The following is a 22,451-nucleotide window of genomic DNA, read 5'->3' as shown; positions in this document are numbered from 1 at the left end:
CACAAAGTAAGACAATAAACAACCATAACAATGGCAACAACTAAAACGAAAAAACGTAAAAACAAATCACGAAATAAAAGGTTATCATCGGCAGGCCGAAGATTTGATATCCTTGCAGAATCCTTTATTACACTTGTGACTGATATTTTCTATCTACTCAAAATGTGTAAGTAATCGAAAAATACATTAAAATCAATGCTGCAAAGTTCCAAAATTTTGTAAAAGGTTCGGTTCGGAGGTTTGAGCTATAGAGCAAGACATCGGTTTGGTTCGCAAATTGGTTTATATACCCCCTGAACCCAAGGTTTGGGTTCGAACCTTGGTTCAATTTCATACAATAAAATATTTTTAGTGTTATACATTTTTCGCTACATTTTGAAATAATAAAATTTTTATTTTAAAAAAGAAATCAAATTTTGATGATAATTTAAATTTATTTAAAGATTTAAATATGACCTGTTTTAGTCCGAAGTCTCAAATAACTACGTAATATTAGAAAACCATAAAATTGTAATTAATTTTTTTTACGAACCGAACCTTTTATTTTAGAAAGCGGTTCGGTTTAGGTTCGGGTTCGCAAAATAAATAATTTCAAGGGTTCGGTTCATGATCCGGTTCAGGCTGCTTAAAAACCCGAATCTAATCGGTTCTACGAGGTTCGGTTCAGAGCCGGTTTGCAGCCTTGATTAAAATATCGAAAACTCGATTGCTGCGAGAGCGAGTTTCAAGTACTCTACTCGATAATTTTATTGGTGATCTAGCGAGTTGATTAAATCGATCTTTTTTTGTAAATCTACAACTTACTGGAGCTTGTTCATCGTAATTAATTTGAACAATTAAGTTCAGTCTTTAATTTTTTGATTAACGACCCTAATAAATGACCTAAAAAGATGCCAACACTTAAAGGAGGCATTAAAACAATACAGGGAAATAAGATTTGTAATTGTAACTACAAGTATGCGCTTATTTCGTGAAAACAATTGCGTTTTCAAATTAAACAATTTCTTTTGAGGAAACTCAATATTTGTAACTCGATGCCTTTTTTTATGGTTTCAATACATAACTTGATTTAAAATTTGGATCTACTAAACTTAATGGGACCATAGCAAATTCAGAGTGTAATCAAAAAATAAAAAAACAAAAAGATTTTTAATTGGTTTCCGATCGAGCTTTAAAACTGAGAGATTATTTTGCATAGAAAAAGGCGAATAAAGAGCATGTTTATTAGAGTGGTTGTCAAAATCGTAAACTACATAATCTATGGGGCATATTTTATGTTAAATATATAAAGTTTTTCGTTAGAAAAGGAAAGCTCGATTTTGATTTTGACAATTGCTTGCTGAATTTTTATAAATCCATACAAATTGGCCCACTCTAATGTTTATATTGAATCAGCTCATCGTCCTGTTCAGCAATAAATATATATATATACTTAATTGGGCTGGCCTCCATTAATGCGTTGGATATTTCGTGGAAATATTATAATATCCTCGACAAAGTGTATACAAAAAGAAATGAAGCACTGCTGTTGGCCAGATAATATGCGAATCGTTATTGTTGTTGCCTCTTCTTGTTAGACTTTTACATACTTGCAGCGATGGGAGTGGAGATGGGGGTTGGGTTTGTTGTCAGACAAATTCCTACCTTAGCTGACAAACCCAACAACAACTGCAATATTTTGTTTTGTCTTGTTTTCTTTTGCCACTCTTGAATTGTTGTTGTCTCAGCTTTTTAATAAAAAAGGTAACGATGACAACGGCAGCAGCAGCAACAGCAACAACAACAACAACAACAACAACAACAATAATAACAATAGTAGCATCCACAACAACAAGTGTTTTGTGCTGTGAGCAGAAAAGAACAAAAAATATGAAAACCGAACGGAGGCTGACAACATTAGATATTTGAGGGCGTAACGAAGCGCAACAAACAAAACGCTATAAAAGGGGCAAGACACACGCAACACCAACACCAACAACAATCAACATCCTTTAGCATCCTTTGTTGCTCTGAGCCGTCACCATAAACAATGGCGCGTGAATAAAAAACGCAGTTAATTAGCTGACGACGACGTTCACGGCGATTATGAAAAGGAAATGGCAATTTGTTGCTCAAGACGTTGCTTGAGTGGAAGCACAATTCTAATGAACAGAGTAGGTCTATTTACTATACATAAGAACACTTTCAAAATGTCATTAAAATTCTTAGAGATCAATTGCTCAATTTAGGAAAGGAAACAATTAGTTACATTTTTTAAGAAACTATCCTTTTATAAGTGAACAAACTGACAGGACTTTTAAGAAATAAATACAAATTTTTGTAAAAAAATCTTTTGTATTTTTATAGACATATTTAATTTACAAACGATTGTAGCAATGAATACTATATGATATAGTAGTTTGATTTCCTTAAATGTGTAAGATATATTCGAATACAAAACTTGTGAGTTTGATTTAAAAAACCACAATGGTTTTCATATTAAAAAATTTCTCTATAAGGTTACAACAAATTTCAGATCTAATCTATCTAATCAGATCAAATTTATGTATTTTATAGAATTTTTTTTTTACTTTTCATATTATTTGTTGTTTATTTATTAAAAAGTGTGCTATTTACAATTAATATTAAGCAGACAATTAAGTTGAAAACTAATACAACAATTTTAAAGATTTTTCAATAAGTACTTGTAAATATTACGCTGTTTACTTGTTAAGAATTTATATACTTTTATTTTATATATTGTTGAAATTTATATTTTTTGCATTTAAAACTAGTTGCATTTAATGAACTTGTCCATAATTTGTAGGAATTGTCCTTGAAGTCGGTATCGATTTAAGAATGTACAACACTATGTCAAATTCATCTCGACTGTAAACTTTCACAAATAAGTAAATTTGCCATACATTGCTGACCCAAGTGCAATAAATCACGAATTGTTAGTTTTAAGTAGGGCTAGAAAATGAGCTTAAAATTGAAAGGACATAAATAAAATTAGCAGTTATACAACCTTGAACTGTCCACTTACCACCAAATAAGGGTTTGAGTTTTCCAATTCGTTTTTGGACTTTGGGAAATAAACTAAAAATAATCGAAAGTAAACTAAACCGGTTTACCGTCCAGTTTTAGTGAATGCTTTACTGCAACTGGCCACCAAAATAATCCACATGTAGTACTTGCTACTTAGTTGTATTGAAAGTGACTAGCAAATGGTCCGCAAATGGTATAGCAATTAAATGCCGGGAAACTGGGCGGGGTTATCCTTGGGGTAACCTGTTGGAAACCTAACCACAACGTTGCAGCTCAATTAAAATGTTAAGAATTCACTGGGGAACTGTTGCTGGGACACGCCCATTAGAGGAAAGTCACGCCCATGCCTTAGACCGCCAATAAGCAAATGAAATAATAAACTTGTGCTTAGCGGCAGAGACAAACGTGTCGTATACGCAATATTGCAAAAGGCCACAATAGGGCAAATGGAAAAGGCGGCACGTGGCGGCATCTTTAAGTGATTTCTTGATCGCAAATAAATTTCTTCATTTTATGAGGTCACATTTCTTCACCTTTGCAGCAGCAACAGCAACAACAACCATTGGAACAACAACAATGACAATGAAAAACCTTTGAAGGCATGCATGTGTTGAAGGTATTTATGAATATTTAAACTTATATATTATGACCTCCATTGATAACTGCAACAACATACACTGACTGCAAAATGGTGCTCCATGGGGGCGAGCAAGAACAGGGGGATGCCTAGAGATTATAATGTAAACAGTTCCCTATGCAGAGTTCGATAGGGTTAACGTGCTCACTTAAAATTTAAATCAAAGTTAATGTCTGCATTAAGAACCTTTTAAATTTGTGGTGGAAAAATAGCTACTTAAACAGTACGTAATATAAAGGGTGTTCCATTAAAAAATTAGAATTTCATTTTGCTATATTTTTCAAAGCTTGAACTTTTATTGTAGAGGTTGGTTCATGTCATTTATTTATAAGAAACAATTTCGGTGAAATGACCACCACGGCTGACTTGGCAGTAGCCCATTCGATCCAGCCAATTTTTGAGAACATTTTCCATTGTTTCGGCACGTATGTCAGCAATTGTTTTTCATAAATAAATGACATGGACCAACCTTTCCAATAAATGTTCAACCTTTGAAAAATATAGAGCCGTTTTTTTTTTTAATAACAACATTTAAATCCAATTTTGATATGGACCACCCTGTATAACAATTTTGTAGAATTAAGTATAGCATACTAATTGGTAATTAAAATTGAGAGTATCAATTTCTTGACATCTTTGTATATTTAATTACTGCATAAAGTATATGTTTTTCTATAACTGGAATTTTATTGAAAAAAGTTTTAATTTTAGAAGAGATAACCTTTACACAGAGAAAAAAATTAGCTCGAATTATGTATTTTCGATACTTAAAATTAGTACTTGATATGAGTACGAATTACTGAAAATAAGTATAAAAATTCTTTAACCAAGTACCAACGTACTTGATATAAAAACAAAGTACTTAAGAGCTTAAGACTAAACAACAGAATAATTTCTGTAATAAGTCTTTCACGCTTACTGAAATACTAAAATAATTAAATTTCGTACTTAAAATATCGTACTTGAATAAAGTTTAAAACCCTTGATTTCAGTATTTTTATTCTTAGTGAGAAATCAAGTTCGAAAAGTGGCGTTTTAAGTACGAAATACGTGATTTTTTCACTCTGTGTAGAGCATAAACATATGTATAATTTTAAAAGTCAATTCTAACTAAATTAGCCTAAGCTTATTAAGCATCAAATGTATTGAGACAGTTTACTCTAAAACGCTGCCAAGTATGGCGCATTGTGGCTTTTTACAGTTTATTGCAAAGGAAATTGCAAATGTCAGTTAAATCTCAGCGTATACTTAGTGTAATTGCTGTCTAAAAACTTCACAACTGGTTTATATGCAATTGAAATCCCTTTAGACGATGCCACTGAACACTTTCCAACACTGCAGTCAATGTTTTCGTGTGACGGTAAGTGTGCGTGTGTGTGTGTGTGCATGTGTGTGTCTACTGCAGCACATTACACACACATTAAATTTATGGCTCGAGCTAAAAACTCTTTACAACAAAAAGCACTAAACATTATGCCCACTCCAGACGTCGTTTTTTCACCACCCCGCTCCCAGCCCTCGACACAATGCCACGCCCACTGGCCACAATGCTGGTGTGTGTTGGCATGAGAAATATGGCAAGTGCGATTTCTGGCCAGAAAACTAGGAGAGAGAGAGAATAAGGGAATATTTCCAAAAAAAAAAAACAAAATAAAATAAAATGTGAATTCATGAAAATTCAGTTCAAAAACTGTGGAAAAACTCGGCGAAAATTGCTGTACAGTTGTGTAAACTCTTTGTTGTTGCCCACTCACATATTATACATATTTTTGTGTGCAGAAAACAAGTGCTCTTAATGCGTAAACTACATAGGATGTGACATGGATGTGGGATCATTAAAAGAATCGACTAAAACAATCAATAAAAATCAATTATTATGCAATAGGCTCATTAAAAAAGCAGCATTTGTTATATGTGAGCTCTGCCTCTGACTCAATTGGGCAGGACGGCAGGAGATGAAGGTGGAGGGGGGTGGGGCCAAAACAGCATCCACTTTATTAGGCTCATTAAACGCACAGTCCTCGAACTGGAAAACTTGGCAGTGCGCGCAAAACTCTCAAATGAAATTGTGCTCATGATTGCGATTACGGTTATGACTGCAGAGAATTATTGCCCATGCCTAGAGAAGAGGCAAGCTGGGGTGGGAGATTGGGAGGAATGTTAGTGTATTGGTTATAAAGTTTTCCACAAGGTTCGTTAGACGCAACCAGGGCACCCAAATCTAATTACCAGACAGACCAACCAGACCAGGCTAAAGGCAGCTGCAATTCCAGCTATCGGCGAACTGGATTGCCACAGCAATGGCCATGCAATTAGTACAGCCATATGAAAATCAGAGAACATCTCGTTGCTTCTCTGGCAGCCAAGGTCCGCATCCACATACCGCTCAATCTACACACAGATAAGTGACGAGCGCTACGCTTCAGTGGGCGCTGCTAATTGCCTCGTTTATTGATGCAATCCGGTGTAGAAACTACAATGTTCTGATTTCTCGCATTCGCTAATTGAAATCCCAAACGAAATGTGCACATACGAGAATATCTCAAATAATTAGATATCGCATGCGATCCTCAAGGCCATGATATCAAATAATAATAATAAATTAGCGCAGTACGAATATTATACTAAATAAATAACATCATACAATTATTATCACATCATCAATTATCTCGTTGCCCTTAAAAATCTCAATATTTTTCGACTTCGATCTTCGAATTTAGTTTAAAAATGTATTCGAGTTTTCTTGGCACCTTATTTATTTATTGTTTTGAAATTATAATATGTAATTATTTTTAGCTTTTGTTGTAAAAATTAAAAAAAATTTAAACTTAATTATAATTGCAAAATTATTGTGATTTATGTATATCAAAAATAATTATTTATCATACAAAAAATTATATATAAAGGGTGTTCCATCGAGTGTTTGGAATTTGAACTACTCATAATGTGACTTTAAAATGTCAAATGTCATTCGGAAAGCGACTTATATTTAGTAAAAACTTTGATATTTACGAAATAGGTCGTTATTCGCTTGAAGAAAGTTGGAAAATATTAAAAAAATATATTCAAAGTGGTAAGTCCTTGAGTCCTCAATTAAGAGTCGTAGCAAATATAAAGAGTGTTTTGTGAGTGATATTTCTAAGTGATATTCTAACTTATATAAGAATTGAAGAACACAATATTTCTCAATTAAACAAAAGGAATCAATTTGGTAAGCTCAATGACATTATCGATACTATCGGCAGTGTCATCCTTAAAGCAAATAGTTATAATTTATAGATATGCCATGTTTTCGGAAATAGACGCAATAGTACTGCAATTCTCTTTAAAATAATGCGCATAATTCTCGCAAATATTTAATTGGGACGCCACTTATCGGGGGCCCATGTGTTTCGAGTGTGTTATCGCCTATCGTCTATCGATGGAATTGCCCTTTTCATGTGTGTGGGCCATAATTCATGGCTGGCTGCCTGGTTGGTTATTTGGATGGCCGGCTGGGCATTGTCGTGCTCAGCTTCCGGCTAAACAAAAAAAAAATACAGCTCCCGCATGTTATGTGGACACAAACTGGTCTGCATTATTATTAACAGCATCATCATTATCATCATGAGCAGCATCATCATCACGTTTATTATCAGCTTTATCATCATTATTGTCATAGAGTTTGCCGCGTGTAAAACCAATTTTTCATTTTGTGCCCGGCGAGCCATAAACTTTTGCGTATTATTTTTTATGCGCTGTCATAAATAAAAATATGTTTTATTCTATGTATGCATATACACTCTAGTTGAACCACGGCTGGAAGGGACAGCATGAACGAGGGGCAGCCCATTAAAGCGTGCTAATATGCGATTTAAAATAAATTGCCAAAAGAAAACAGATTTCACGGCCGAGCGATTTTCCTTTTCAGCTACCCGACTGTCTCTTTTAGAGAATATATTTACTGCATACACTGCGTATACGCAATTTGCACTCTGGCATTTTGCTACCACGTGCTATCTACTGGTCGTATGCGTAATGTCTTTTATGCTGGCATTAAACTCAAAGTCAAAGTTAATTTGTGAGACTTTCCTCTTGCTCTGTGTATGTGTATGTGTGTGTGGGTGTGTGAGTGTGTGTGGGGTGCGTGTGTGGGGTGCGTGTGTGAGTGTGCTGGCAAATTCAATAAACTTATGAAGTTAACGCGCATTAAATACGCTCATTTTACAGACGAAGCTTCCTTCTGGCAGCCCAACTGCCTGGATGAGTCACAACATGCCAGGCGCACACTCTCAACAACCTGTTGCCGTTCTGCACACCACCCCCCTCCCCCACCATCAGCCCCTCTCACTCCAAATTTACATGATATGGGGAAATGTAAAAGGTTGCCGCAGGCAAACAGTTCTTAAGAAGCTGCAAACTGCTGTCAACTAACGTCTGTTGCTTTGATCTCATTACATGCTCATGTAAAACGCCATAAATTTGTAAAAACAAAAAAAATAACAATTACATTTGTTTGCTAGATGTATCACTAGTATTCTCCCTCTTTTTCTCTCTCTCCCATTCCTCTCTTCCTCCCGTATGTTCACAGTGTTATCGAAGCTTTCCATTGGCTGCGCTTTCAATTTACTAGTTTAATCGTAAAATTCTATTTATTACTTTTTGTTTTTTTTTTTTTTCGCTATTTTCTTTGTTTTGCAATACATTTTTAACGCTTCTCTGACATTTTTTATGGCTGCTGAGTGAAGGTAGTATTAAAAATAACTAGAAATAATTCAATAAACTATATTCAACGCTTTTTAATGCCCTGCGGTGACATGCATTTAATAATTGAAAAAAATAATTCAAAGCTTTGTGGACAACGCCGTTAACCAGCACTAAAAACCAAAGCTACGTGTAGTTATTCAATAACTTTTTAGATAAGTTTTTGGCTGGGTTAATATGATTACAAAGTTACGTATACGCCACCATTGCCTTGTTTCTTATTTATGGCATATACTATGGCATCGGGTGGACATTGAACATAAAAGCTGATTTATTATGACATTTTATGCACTTCAATCTCGGTCTTTTTATGTGGGGGTGGGTGAGGTTGAGGATGGGACTGGGAATGAGGGTCTCTCATGGGTTATGCAAGTGTTATCCATGACTAAAAATAGAACAAGAATGATAACTATGCAGATTTGTGTTGGCATCCACCATGAAGGTCGCGCCCATATAATCTTTGTCCAAATTGGCAGCCATTGATATTTATGTTATGCTCCAGATGCAACCCATTAAGTGGCAGAAAAAGTAAGAATGACTGCGAAATATCCTGTAGGCAGCTGTAAGTCGAACACGAATTTTCGCAAACATACGTTTTTAATTAGAATTAATAAGAAATACAAGCGTTAACTTGCCTTGCAAGTTACAGACGCTAGATGGCGCCAGTGTTGCTTTTTGAAAGCCATATTATGTATAATTTTAGTTTGCATAACTTCTGTGTTTTTTTATCGAATTTTATTCATATTTTTAAGATAGTTGGAAAAGAAAGGGATACATATATATATATTTTCTAAATAAGAATTAAGATTTTTTTTCTATTACTCTCCTTTTTTTTTATAATTTATTTTAGTTATTGTGCTTAATAAGTGCTTAGTCAGAAAACAGAATGGACACAGGGTAACGAAGATTAATTTAAATGCCCTCATTAAAACTCTCATTAAAAATTCCTCTTGAGTAGAAGACAAATATAGCTTTTATTACAATATTCAAAAATTGTGGAAAAGTTCTGATGTGAAATCATAATATTGCATATACACATTAAGGGACCTTTTGTTGTTTAGTGTTCCGATGGAACTTTAAATGTACTGCATTAATGAAGAAAGAGATGGACAGAGAGAAGGGTGAGGTGGGTGATATAGGCGCAGGAAGAGCCTGACATATGCAGGTTCAAACAAATTGAATGCTCGCTCGACTGGCAAGCTATGAATATGATTTATAGTTGCTGCAGCAGCTTCCCTTGTGTTTCGTTTCGCATTTGCATATCAAATTTCTAATTGCAAGAAGGATGGGAGGAGAAGCACCAAACTGGACAACAGCAAGAGCCAACACCAACATTAATGAATAAATATCGCATGTTATTGCGCTCATTAATGCACAGAGAGGCGAGAGATGCACCACCGAACCACACCACACTACACCACACTACACCACACTACACACAGAATTGCCATTCGCATTCAATGTGCATATCCGCCTCGGCCATGTGGTGCAGATTTATGAATGCTTCCTCCATACGTTTGTATGGCAACAACAGAGATACACAAGAGCTCGAGGATAAAGTCTGCAGGAGCAGAGAGGCGGATAGACAGAAAGAGAGAGAGAGAGAGAGAGAGAGAGAGAGAGAGCAAGGCGAAAGAGCAACAGGATATGTAATTGAATTCATTTCATTGCCGTTGTTGCCCGTCAGCAATTACATTTAGCATTACATGCAAACCGTTGAATCTGCACCGAATCGGGATGACTATCGCAAATTGCCCCAAATGGCTGTTACCAAAACTACAGCGAACAGGTAATTGCAGACACAGATACACGAACTGCGATTTTTCAGCGCACACATTAAACGAGTGTACATGTGGAGCTTAAACAGTAGTGTCCTTACCTTAATTAAGAACAAGTAAAAAAAAAAGCAAGGCTCAATTAAATTTATTTTTATCAACTTATTTTTACTAAATCCGATTTTAACTTAATATTGAATTATGAAGATCTTGAATCAATAAAGTTCCGTAACTTAGGCACTGAGTTTCATTGTTATTAATATTATTTATTATATTTGAAAATGCCATATGTCAGTTTTATTCAAAATAAACATACAAATTAAACACAACCAATATTTACATTACACTTTAAAACTAATAGGTCTTTTCATCCATTTAAAATTACAAACTTATTGCACTTTGATAGTTTTAAAAAAATGTCAATTGAATATTGAAATAAATATAAAAAATTTTAATTTTTGATCTAAATTTTTGTATTAAAACAAATCATTTCAGCTACGTTGTGTGAAAATTTCAGCTTTCTGGGTCTTACGGTTTGGTTTCCACAATGATCAGTCAGTCAGTGAGTCAGGAACTTGTCTTTTTTTTAATTAATATTAGTTTATTATTAATTTTGTTGAAATTGAAATTTTTATTTGAATTTAAATTTGGTCATATTAAATTATCTGTATTTTTATTTACGCAAATTAATAAAAGTCTTTGTGTTCATTGATAATAACAATTAAATTAATCAGTGAACAACTGAATTGAATCACCTATTCACATCGTTCATAAACAACTGAACAAACTGGCTGCTTAAGTTTACGAATGTTCAAAAATGAACGCACAAAATGGAACTAAAAATCGCAACACTATTGACTTATGATTATCGCATGAATCGCATAACGCTTGCGATTATGTCATCAATTATGTGAGTGCTGAGTGCTGAGTACTGAATACGAAGTGAATACTGAAATGAGTCCATCCATTGCGCTCTTATAAAGATATATGGATATATGATAGACCCCGACTGCTTAATAAACTCAAACTCGCTGCGTAATAAAAAAAAAGGCCCAATCTATGCAAAGAGTGTGTGTGGGTGTGTGTGAGTGTGAGTGTGTGTTGTTAATAACATCGTCAAGCCCAAATGTTTGTCAGCTAGTTTCTTTGCTGTCTGTTGTCCTGTCAATCAAGTGATTGAGCATCGAGCCCCAAAGGCAACCTATCCTTAGCTCTTGTTATTCTTCTCCTACACTTTTCCAGTTTCCTTCATCTTCTACAGCTGCTACTGCGTTTCCTTCCGCTCATTGACTTGCCGGACACTGGGTAAAGATGCCCAAAGATAACACGCATCATCATCCTTATCCTGCGAGGACGTTATGTTCTGGGTAAGCGCTTTCAACGATGCTGTCAGCACAAAAATGTTCAAAGCATCAACCTTTTATGCAGAGTAACCTCTTTGACCTACCCCCTCCCCTTACAATTTCCACTTATCATTCCGTTGCTGACCTTCGCAGCCGAAAATTATGCAACATAAACTAAAAATTAAGCAAACGCCCAACGCAAAACAAATATTAATGCAATGGAAATCGAAAGCTGTGGAAGAAATTGAGGGACGGGGAGGGGATTACATAAATGGGGGTCAGCGTAGGATATATGTTGGTAATTTCATTGATGCGGGTGCTGTTGTTGTTGTTGTTGCAACGAGCAGCCACAAAACCAGACATAAACACTTCGCAACCAGAAACTTTCGTTGTTGCCACACAACAACAACAACAACAACTTGAACGAATTTCATCAGAAACTTCAAAGTTGTCAGTTTCTCAATTGTTGTTCTTATTATTATAGTTGTCGTTGTTGTTGTTGTTGATGATTATCGCAAAGTTTTTAAGAGAGTTTCATCCCGCGCAACAGCAGCAGCTGTTGAAGTGCTTCAAGTAAACAACATTCTAAAGTAATCTAAATGAATCACAGCTATCACACTGTCAGCTAGAGTGCTAAAATTGCTAGCAGCTTGACTGGCAGATACCCTGTACATTGGCATTGAAATAGGCATATCATACAGTTACTGGCAAGACAGAATATAGATTTTAGCTAAAGCGATTAAAGTATTTTTTAATTTGATCATTATTTTTTTGACGATCTATCGATCCATTTCATGAAAAATCGACAACTCACTAGAATTTGTTTTATTGTAGCCAGCATTACGATTAGTCCTTCAATTTTTTATGAGCGACCGTAATAAATTAACTGGCAAAAATAAATACGAATACGATACAAAATAAATACGAATTGTAAGAAAATTACTTGTTCATTTTGTGATTACAATTGCGTTTAAAAAATTGATAATTGCAACTAGATGTAATATTAACCGATATACAAACAACTCGATTCTTTTTTGGTCAAATTCACATTTCGATATAAAACTCGATTTAAAGTTGGCATTTACATCATACCTAAATTACTTAAGATTTTTTTCATCTCAGCTTTTCGAAATATAATAAATACTTTATACTATATAGTAGTTGAGGGCGGTTTAAGCTGTTGATATAACGTATACTTAATATTAGCATTTGCACGTCTTGTACTTAACGATTTACAGGGTATCCAAAGGAGGTGTATCCATATATAGTTCACTCGACTTGTCAGCATTCATGACTCCACTTGACCCGCACAAATATAGACACACACACACACACACACACACACACACACACACACACACACACATAAGCGCTCACCCAGTGAGTTGTTAAATCAGACAAAATGGACACGAATTGTGCTGTTGATGCTGTGGTTGCCCACCCGCTATTCTCCCTTCTCCCCTCTCTCTTTTTTGCGGTCTAAGTATATCGCTGTCTTGCTCTTAGAAGTCTCATCACATATTTATGAAGGCGACACGCTTTTTACGAGCAGCCAGAGAGATGCCTATGACAATGACTTTGACAAAAAATAAAAACAAAGTCAAGTAAAATAAAATAAAATATAAGTAATATAAAAAAGCTGTGGACGAAGTTGAAGCTGTTGTTGGAGCCCAAAAATTGGAGAGCAGCTGTGCTTCCGTTATGATCTCAGTGTGGGATATAATTGGAAATTTCTGCTAGGCAATCGCTTGACTTGAAGCTCAGCTGGTGTTCCAAATTTTTTACTTTTTTTATTTTGGAATTTTTTTCTATTTTATTTTTATTTGTTTTTGGCGTTGACTTTGAAGTGAATTTTGGCCAAATCAGCGGGTGACGAAGCCATTTGGCAGTTGCAAATTAAGGGGTATGGGAGAGATAAGTATCGGCAGAAACTAAAGGTCCTTACCGAAATAGGATCAGAATATATGTGTGAAAGTTTGTAGGCTCAATATCTGCTTATTTTAGCAGACTTTAAAAAAGCCAAACAAATGTTTCTTTAAAGAAAAAAATTATTTAAGAGATGGAAATGTTTTCTTATATCATGTTTAAAAAATATCACATCTTATATAGTATATCGTTTAATAAAATACCGACATGAACATTGTTTATTGAATATGTCTATAAAATATACACACTATTAACAGATTCACAAGCTATTTAGAGCCATGTTTAACACTTTTAGCAACAGATTTTATGTCAAGAAACTTGAGTCTTTCAGCTTGAATTCAAAGCAAATGCAATTGATTGGCTTAGACTACTTCTTGCCTTTTTGCCCTTTACGTGTAGGCTTTAAGTAGTGTCTGCATGCCTTTAAGAAAATGGCCCCAACATTTCGGCCAATTTTATGACCAGTTCATAGACATTTTGTATATGGGCTAAGAGCCCCAGAGTGGCGTTCGATTTAGTATTGTCTCGATTCATTCAGTTCACACTCGGAGAACTCGTCTCAGAACCATAAAACATTTCTTTTTATCGTTGGCAATTTCCTTTCGCTGGCCACGAACTCTAACTCAAACAGTTCGATACACTGACCAATAATTTAAGTGCGAGTACTTTAAGGATTCTATATACATAGAGTGAGAGAGAGAGAGAGAGAGATGGGCAGCAGGCAAGCAATTAGAAACAGTCGTAAAACAAGCTGACTGCCAAATGTTGTATTCGGTTTCCCTTTCCTTATTTATTTACTATTTATTTATTAATTTTTTTTTTTGTGTTCCCTTCTGAATTGGCACGAAAAGTTTTCGTATAGTATAGTTTCGAGTGCATCTGGTATGAAAAATTGACTTGGTAATCTATTAGCCAGCTAATTGAACATCAATAGCAACAGCAGCAAACTGTTTTTTTTTTTTTCTCACATTTAACGTGTTTATTTTGTTAGCCATCTTTTGGTATTCTTCTAGACATTCTGACAGTCTTGACATGCTGACGTTTTGACATTTTTTCAACAGAGTCGTAAATTTCAGCTGCTTATGTTCGGTTGTAAATGGCAAACTGCACTAAATAATTGAACGAAAGCGGGAGCAGTTGATTGATAGCCAAAAGCTTTTTATGCCATCAAATAGTTAACGAAGCGTAACAGGTAAGAAATACTCAGAAACCACATATTTTTTACAGTCATGTGTGTGTGTGTCACAACAATAGCTGCAGGTGCTACAGTCAGTTGAGAAAACACAGCACACAACACACAATTGTGTAGGTACATGCCTTGGCTTGATATCGAGTCCCAGAGCTTCGATCTAGTCCTGAAATCAACAGCAGGACGTGCAACAGCATCGCCAGCTTAAGGAATTGTGGAGCTATAAAGTGCCTTTGCTAAGAACAAACTTGTAGAATGAATAAAATCGAGAAAACTCAACTGCCAGAGACCTGGTACTTGCTTTAATAAAAAATAACATACATGAAATACAAGAATACAAATAATACAAAGGTTTATTATCAAAAACCAAAAAAAACAATTGCTTAAACAAATCCAAAAGTCTTTCTATAACTTCTTAAAATTCAAAAATTAGAGAAAAATTGAGAAACAAATGTCTTGCTACAATCAAGATAACATTTAAAAATCCTTTTCCACTTTTTAAGTACAGGGTCTAACACAACACCATCTTACTAACAGCAGCAGGACGAAACGAACTCAGTTAAAGTACCTCTCCAAAGGAATAGAATGCAGCATCAATTCCCACTGTATTAAAAAAACAATGTTAGTGACTTTCTGTGTGTGTGCGTGTCAAATTGACAAACCTACAGTGTCTGAGTTACAACTGCATCATTGACTGTCAAATGGCAAGAAAAGCGTTGAGCTTTAGACTGGTAAAAATGTAAGATAGCAACTTATTTTTAAAGATATTTTTTTTTTAAATTTAATTTTTCAATTAAATCGCATTTCTAAACAAACTTTCTGAAATGACATTTAGATTACTAAAGGAAAAAAATAGAAAAGTGAGAGTTCTGTTGCGTTCTAAAGAATTAAACTTCTTAAATGATGGTGGAAAATAGAGACACGATATTGAAGAGATAAGATCGAAACGCTTTCGAAATACTTTTCGAAAGAATGAAAATGCTTCCATTTCTTAGATAAAAGTAAGGAAATACTACTATAATAATTGCATGCTCAAATCACTTAAATAAATTTACATTTGTAACATATGAAGGAAGAAAGGATAATGATATTGGCATGGATAATAGAATCATATGCTCAACCGTTCTGAAGAAAAGTAGAGACTCAGATGAAAAACAAAAAAACAGAGAGAGATTTACAATACTACTGGAAGAAATGCATTCGCATTCATTAGAATTCACTGAATAACTCAGGAATGCGTTGGACTTTTTGAATTTGCATTCGTTTTTGAAGCTTTTCGGTTTCACTTTCTTTCTTTTTACTGCATTTGCGGACAACACTTAAACTGATTTAGCAGCTTTTGCAATTTCCTTTTTCGCCTAACGCAATCAATGATAAAAGTGCGTGCACAAGAAAGGAACAATAAGAAGCCACAGTCACAACAAGGTGATTCAGGTGAGACGTACTTCTATATAAAGAAAAGGAAAAGAAGCAGCTGTCTCTGTCTCTATCTTTTTCTTGTGCCGTCATCAACATCCAATGTGCCATGTCTCCGTCTCCGTCTCCGTCTCCATCGCCATCTCCATCTCTGTCTATCTGTGTGTGTCCCTGTGCCATGTCCTTTTTGTGCTGCTGTCTGTTCTACGGCCCGGTTCTGTACACGTTTCATGTCATGCGGAAATTGAATAGTTTCCGGTATTGAACAATGATTACTTTCGGCCCTAAAATGTCGACCCACTACTGAAGACAGCACCAACAATACTGATGTGCAACGAATTTGGTTGCTCTTCCCCTCCCCCGCTCTCCTCATATTCTCTATTTCGAATTTCGTATTTCGTGTGAATCTCGTTCTTGTCATAAATTTACAAAAGTTTTTCTTTATGCCAATTCCTGACCCTCTCAAGGATTTGCTCTTGCCTTGTAAAATCAATTTGCCTATTTTTGGTTGCATTTGCCATTTGTTATTGCTGTTGCTATTGATAAAAGCTTGGGGTAGATTTAGGCAGGGGGATATTATAATTGAAAGCATTGAGGCGTTTCCATTTCGCGTTAGTTAGTCACAGAAAGGAAACTTTTATTTTATGAAAATGATGTATCCTTGACATTAGACCGTCAATGTCTTTGCAATATCCTCTGAGCTTCAAATTGAAGCCGATTGTTCCAACTGTCAGCAGTTGTTCCCCTCAGACAGAGTTCTCCACCTACCTGCCATGATATTGCACAAAAATGCGCCCCATTATCAGACTAAAGTTGAAACTTTTCCGGTTATCCTTAACTCTTGCCACATGCCTCGATGTTGTAAATACCCAGTTGCAACTCACCTGCAAGAAAAAAAATAAAGCAAAAGAGAATATAAGGATTCAGTTTGGTTCAGTTGATTCTTTTCGCTGTGATGAGGGGAAGAACGGAGCAAGCACGTGTTTTTCATTTGAGAAGGCTGCTTTGCATCACAATTGTTGATAGAAATGATGCCCCAACCCAACTGACGGATGCGGATGAGTTTGGCGTCTAATCGGGGGGTAAAAAAAAAAAAATGAAACCCGACAGAAAAGAAAAAAAGGTTTGTCAGGAAACGGCGAAACGACTCCAATCACAAACCAGAACCAGTTCAAAAAGCTGGAAAATAAAAATAAAATTATTGCCGGAAACTAATATAAACTGCAGCAGCAACAATTCTATATCATATTGAAAGTAGTTTGCCAAAGCAACAAGCGAATACAATAGAAAGCAAAAGTATTTAGTTTCAGATACATAAAGGTGTAGTCGTTTACCCGACTACGAGATACCCGTTACTTAATTTAGATATACATGTTCTTATTTCGGTTCGAAAAAAAAGTAATTACATAAATTTTATGGTTTTCTAATATTACGCAATTATTTGAGACTTCGGATTAAAATAAGTAATATTTAAATCTTCAAATGAATTTCATTTTCCATCAAAATTTTATTTCTTTTAAAAAGAATTTAATTAGTTCAAAATGTAGAATGATAAAAATATTTTCTTGTATAAAAGTGAACCCAAACCTTGGGTTCAGGGGGTATATAAATCAATTTGCGAACCGAACCAATATCTTGCTCTATGGTTCGAACCGCCGAACCGAACCTTTAACGAAATTTTGGAGGTTTGCAGCCTTGGTGTTAAATGTAAGCTTCAATGGTATACAAATGATAGCATACTTTTAGGCGTTTGCTTAAAAAACTAAAAACATCCATAATCGATTAACTACGATAATGTTAAAAAGAAAATTATTTGTAAAAATGCTGTGGGCTTCTTTTGCAAATTACGGAGTGGAAGGGGCGTGACAAGTTTTTGAAAACAGTGTGACCCAAATTAGGTTCCATTAGCTCATATAATGTTAGTGCTAGACGTTTTTATTAAATTGGCAAAATGAAACTATTTAATATTAAAAATACAAGAGGCATCTAGAACATTTTATTTCTGGAAATCCTTGTAGGAATCAGACGATGTCTTATCATTAAGACGTTCATTACGAAGCTTTATTGTGCAAATACTTGCTGATACATACAAAAGGGAGAAACAATGACCAGCAAAATGTTACTAATAATTTTAATTTTAATTTAAATAACAGGATCATTATTTAGTTTAATTCCCTCCACAGTACGTGATGAGTTGCCTTCGGCGTGTTTATTTCGTTAAGGAGTGTTGAACCCAACCAAAGCCCCTTATGCCAAGGAGGGAGGGCAGAGGGAACACGCTGTGATTTTGTTTACCTAAAAGTTAAGCAATTTATTATTAAGAAACTTTTACAAGTCCTCGCGGCATAGAGAAAGGCAATGCCGCGCCCAAATTCAAATTGTTGGGCAGCTAGGACAAAAATGCATGAAGAATAGCTTAATGGGGGACCTGTGTATGATAAACGAGCATATTAAATAAAACATAACAAGAAACTCGGCCCAAGTAGGTCCCATAAAAGAGCTTGACAAAGATTCGAAAGGCTGCCAAGGGACTAGTCCAAAGTCGTTCTGAGTTGTTGCGCACAAAGTACAATAAAATCTGAAAAGTCAAAGTTTTATAAACGGAGCTAACAATTCCAGCCAGTAAAACGTTTATGGAATGAGACTTATGGAGTTTATTTTTTTGTATAGTATTTTAGGTTAAAGACTTTTTAAATTTCACAAATTGCTTTTCTTTTTGAAGGTAACGTGAACCGGGATGATATGGAAAGTTTCATAATGAATGCTGCCAGTGGAATGTTAACGAATGTGGCATAAAGAGGATTGAAAAAAAGGGGTGTTGATTATTATGCAAGGAGTGCACATAGAATCTTTTCGGAAGTTCCTTTTTCAAATTTCGTTATACAAAACCGTTTACGAATGAGAAATTAAGCGACATAAATATCACACTTTATTTATATTGTGTAATATACTCAAAAAAATTTCAAGAATATACAGACTGTAGTTTATCTCAAGAAGTACTAAATGTATGTAAAACCGTTTATAAAGATTAATGGCAGTAAAATGTTTGCGACTGCAAGTTTAAGAAATTAATTTCCCATCTCATTGATCGATATTGGAATGCCTATGAAAAAATCAGTTTTCAAAATCGGTCAAGTCATGATGAGATTACATACACAAGAATCATTGCTTAGATCAGAGTTAATGCTTCAAGAGTGTTTCAATTGGCTTTGTATGATAATTGGAAAGATCTCAATAATTGTGTGGACATTATACGATATAATATTATTTGCAAAATGCAATAAAAAACGGAAGAACTAAAATTAGCGTTGTGAATGAATAAACAACGCATCAAATATGCATTAGCTAAATTTGTTTGTGTTATCTTTCGCGCAACAACAACTACTACAATAACAATAAAAACAATAATAATAAATAAAAAAAAAAATAAAAAAAAAAAAACAAGAATAACAACAACAAGCAGCCGCATAGCGATACAATAAAAACCAAGTAATTAATTTCACACGGAATAAGTTTGCAAAGTTAATTGGCTTAGCGTTGGCTTTTGACTGACTGACTTACTGGTACTGGACTGACTGACTGCCGTTTTGCTGGGATCGAAGGTCAGAGGGGAAAGTGGAAAATGGCGAGAGGGTAGATGCCAAAGTCAAACAGCACGGGACGAACGAAACGTTGAGCTTTCAACATTAAACATTCAACAGCTATTCACTATATTCACAGCTTCGCTTCTCTCCTTTTCTCTCTCTCCCTCTCTCTCTCTTTCTATCTTCCTCCTTCTACTCCTCCCGCACTCTGGCTCGCTAACAACTTTTTTGTATTCACTTTGGTTTTGCAATTGCAAAACGCTGAGCAAAGCAACAACAAAAGCTTTAGACTGAACTTTGGCATGACCCCAAACAGTGAAAGAGAGTGAAGAAGAGAGAAAAGCGCGAGAGAAACGCGACTTGCGATGCGACTTGTTCATAAATCTGAACAATCGCATTAGATATTAGCGCTTTGGAAAAACGTGCGATTTACGAGAGATTTTGTGGTCGTCCGCCTATTTAAATGCAATTGACAGGGAGGCGTAATCAGCATTATTGTAGTTTCCACTGTTTTTTTTCCCTATTTACATTTTTTTTTATTTATCCATGTCATCGAAACAATGTTAATTATTGTAATTTGGCACAAAGATGCAACGAACAAAACACCAGGAGAACAAAAATAGAGAGAGAGAAAGAGTTTGTCATATGAATAGAACTTATTTCTTATTTTGCTGTTGTTTGTTTCAAAAATGGGCAATATAAAATGCATTTCTGTTGGCCAATTGAGAGAATCTATTCGAATAAACCAGTTCTATTGGTTCACAGTCTGAATAGAAAGCGAAGCTGATTTAATTCTTTCTAAACGCTCTCGATGCGATTTATTGCTGTTTAATGTGTTTTTATATACAAGTAAATACAGTGAAAATTCTCAATTATATTTCTCAATTAAATTACTTAGCTGAATGCATTTAACTGCGCATAGCTATTAAGAAAGAAAGCTTTAGAAAATCGAAATTATTCCAGGCAATTAAAATAGAGATTCTACGAGAACTTTCTTTAATTTCTAGTTAAATTATTTTCAAAACATAAACTCAATCGAATATTGCGTATTAAGTGAAATTTCAAGCCACTTTATCGAATAAGCGATGCTTTTGTTTGCAACCCTAGTTTAAATTTGCATTCATATTTATCTCTAGAACCAGTACAACAAATATGCATGCATGTAAATTGAATATATATCCAATTTTCATGAAAGTATTTTTTTATTTAATTTTTTGCTGTACTCGTCAATTACCGTTTGTCGCTGTTGATATGACAATGCGATGATGATTAGTGAGCAGCAGTAATAACATGAAAATCAACAAAATAAGCAACAACAATCATGAGTCAAACAAAAGCCGCATCGCAAAAATTGGAAATTGATTTTTCGAAATGCGTTGGTTAATTTGCAATTGTGCGAATTGAAATTGAAATTGGAATTGAAATTAATATACAAAAATAGAAATTGAAATTAGCCGACATGTGAATGTTGAATTGAGAGAGAGAGAGAGAAAGAATTTGCCAGAGTTGTCGACTGCAGCAATATTCAAAATGGACATTACCTTTTTGACATGTGCACGTCTATCAAATTGAATGCCCGCCGGATTGTGATCTGCAATTCCAAAGAGTAGCGGTGCAGCAAATGTGGATGTGGTTGTTGATGCCACTGTAGTTGTAATTGTTGGTGTTGTTGCTGTTGTTGTTGTTGTTGTTTCTGGCATTGTACTGTTTGTAGTTGCTGCTGCTGCTGCTGCTGCAACAACAGCAACAGCTGCTGCTGCTGGCAGCGATATGGAATCAACATTGCCTTCCATCAGCGCATCAGCTGCCTGCAACATATGCGGCATGGGCAGTAAGCTTGCCACCCCACTGACATTGCTCTCATTGTTGCCACTGCTGGCACTGTTCCTAAGTCCAATCTCAATGACTATTTTGTTGGGTGCTTGTGCTGCAGCTGCTGCTGCTGCTGCTGTTGATGTTGCTGCTGCTGCTGCTGCTGCTGCTGCTGCTGCTGCTGATGCTGCCTGTGGCGCTTGCAGCAATCGTTGCAAATTCTTTGGATGCGTTGCCGCCGATATGTAATTAAAATCGCTTTTGGACATGTGATGCTGCTGCAGCGTCGAATACTGCTGTTCGACAAGGGCGGCCCGGGTTTGGGCTGCCTGATGGCCGCCATTCGCGGCCGCCGAATCGCTGGCGACCTTCTCGCGCAGCTTGACAATGTTCGATATGTTGATGCTGTTGGTGAGCGTGATGCCCGTGATGCAGACCAGCACGATGGTCAGCACAACGCCGCAGATGACTAACGTGGGCATGCGGAAGCATTTTCTGCTGCACATTTTGCTAGCACTTCAAGCAATCACTTTTTATCGTTTATCGTTTATCGATTTTCGATTAACAATTATTGCTCATCGGTTTATCGTTTTATCTTTTATCTTTTATCGTTTATCGTTTATCGTTTTATCGTTTATCTTTTTATCGCTTATCGTTTTATATTTGAGCAGTCTTAACGCTGTCTTTTTATTTGCACTTCATACACTTTGCCCCCACCGATTGCAGCACTCACGATCGCGCTCGGTTCGGCACGAGCTTGACTCGGCTTCAGTTCGGTCGGTTGTAGCTTTGATTCGCTGTCGCTCTGCCGCCCGCCGTCGTCAATGTCTGCTGCGTTGCGATGCTGAAACTCGAATGCAGCTGCAGCGACGCTACTGCACTCGGCGCATTGCCTAAGCACCGTTACTCTCTCGCTCTCTATCTCTCTCTTCTTTTTGTATTTTGCCTTAGCTCCAACGCTCACGTTCGCTCACTCTCTGTTGCTGCTCCAGCTGCTTG

The 22,451-nt window shown here is 35.7% G+C and overlaps 1 protein-coding gene across 2 annotated transcripts in view; it reads right to left on the bottom strand.

Annotated features, from left to right (window-relative positions):
- The window catches only part of LOC117785843 (mannosyl-oligosaccharide alpha-1,2-mannosidase IA), a 70,913-nt gene that overhangs the window by 21,775 nt on the left and 26,687 nt on the right, over window positions 1–22,451 (bottom strand). The window contains exon 1 of one of the 2 annotated variants that reach the window (XM_034624099.1): window positions 21,182–21,984. The exons of the other annotated variant lie outside the window; for it this stretch is intronic. Within the exon in view, the coding sequence (XP_034479990.1) occupies window positions 21,182–21,958 (777 nt within the window). The 5' untranslated portion in view covers window positions 21,959–21,984. Of the gene's footprint in view, window positions 1–21,181; window positions 21,985–22,451 lie in introns of those variants that run through there. 2 annotated transcript variants of the gene reach the window in all.

This window comes from Drosophila innubila, chromosome X (assembly GCF_004354385.1).
Source record: "Drosophila innubila isolate TH190305 chromosome X, UK_Dinn_1.0, whole genome shotgun sequence".
Taxonomy (NCBI): domain Eukaryota; kingdom Metazoa; phylum Arthropoda; class Insecta; order Diptera; family Drosophilidae; genus Drosophila; species Drosophila innubila.
Note: the sequence above shows the minus strand (reverse complement) of the source record. Positions and strands in the feature narration are given on the sequence as shown.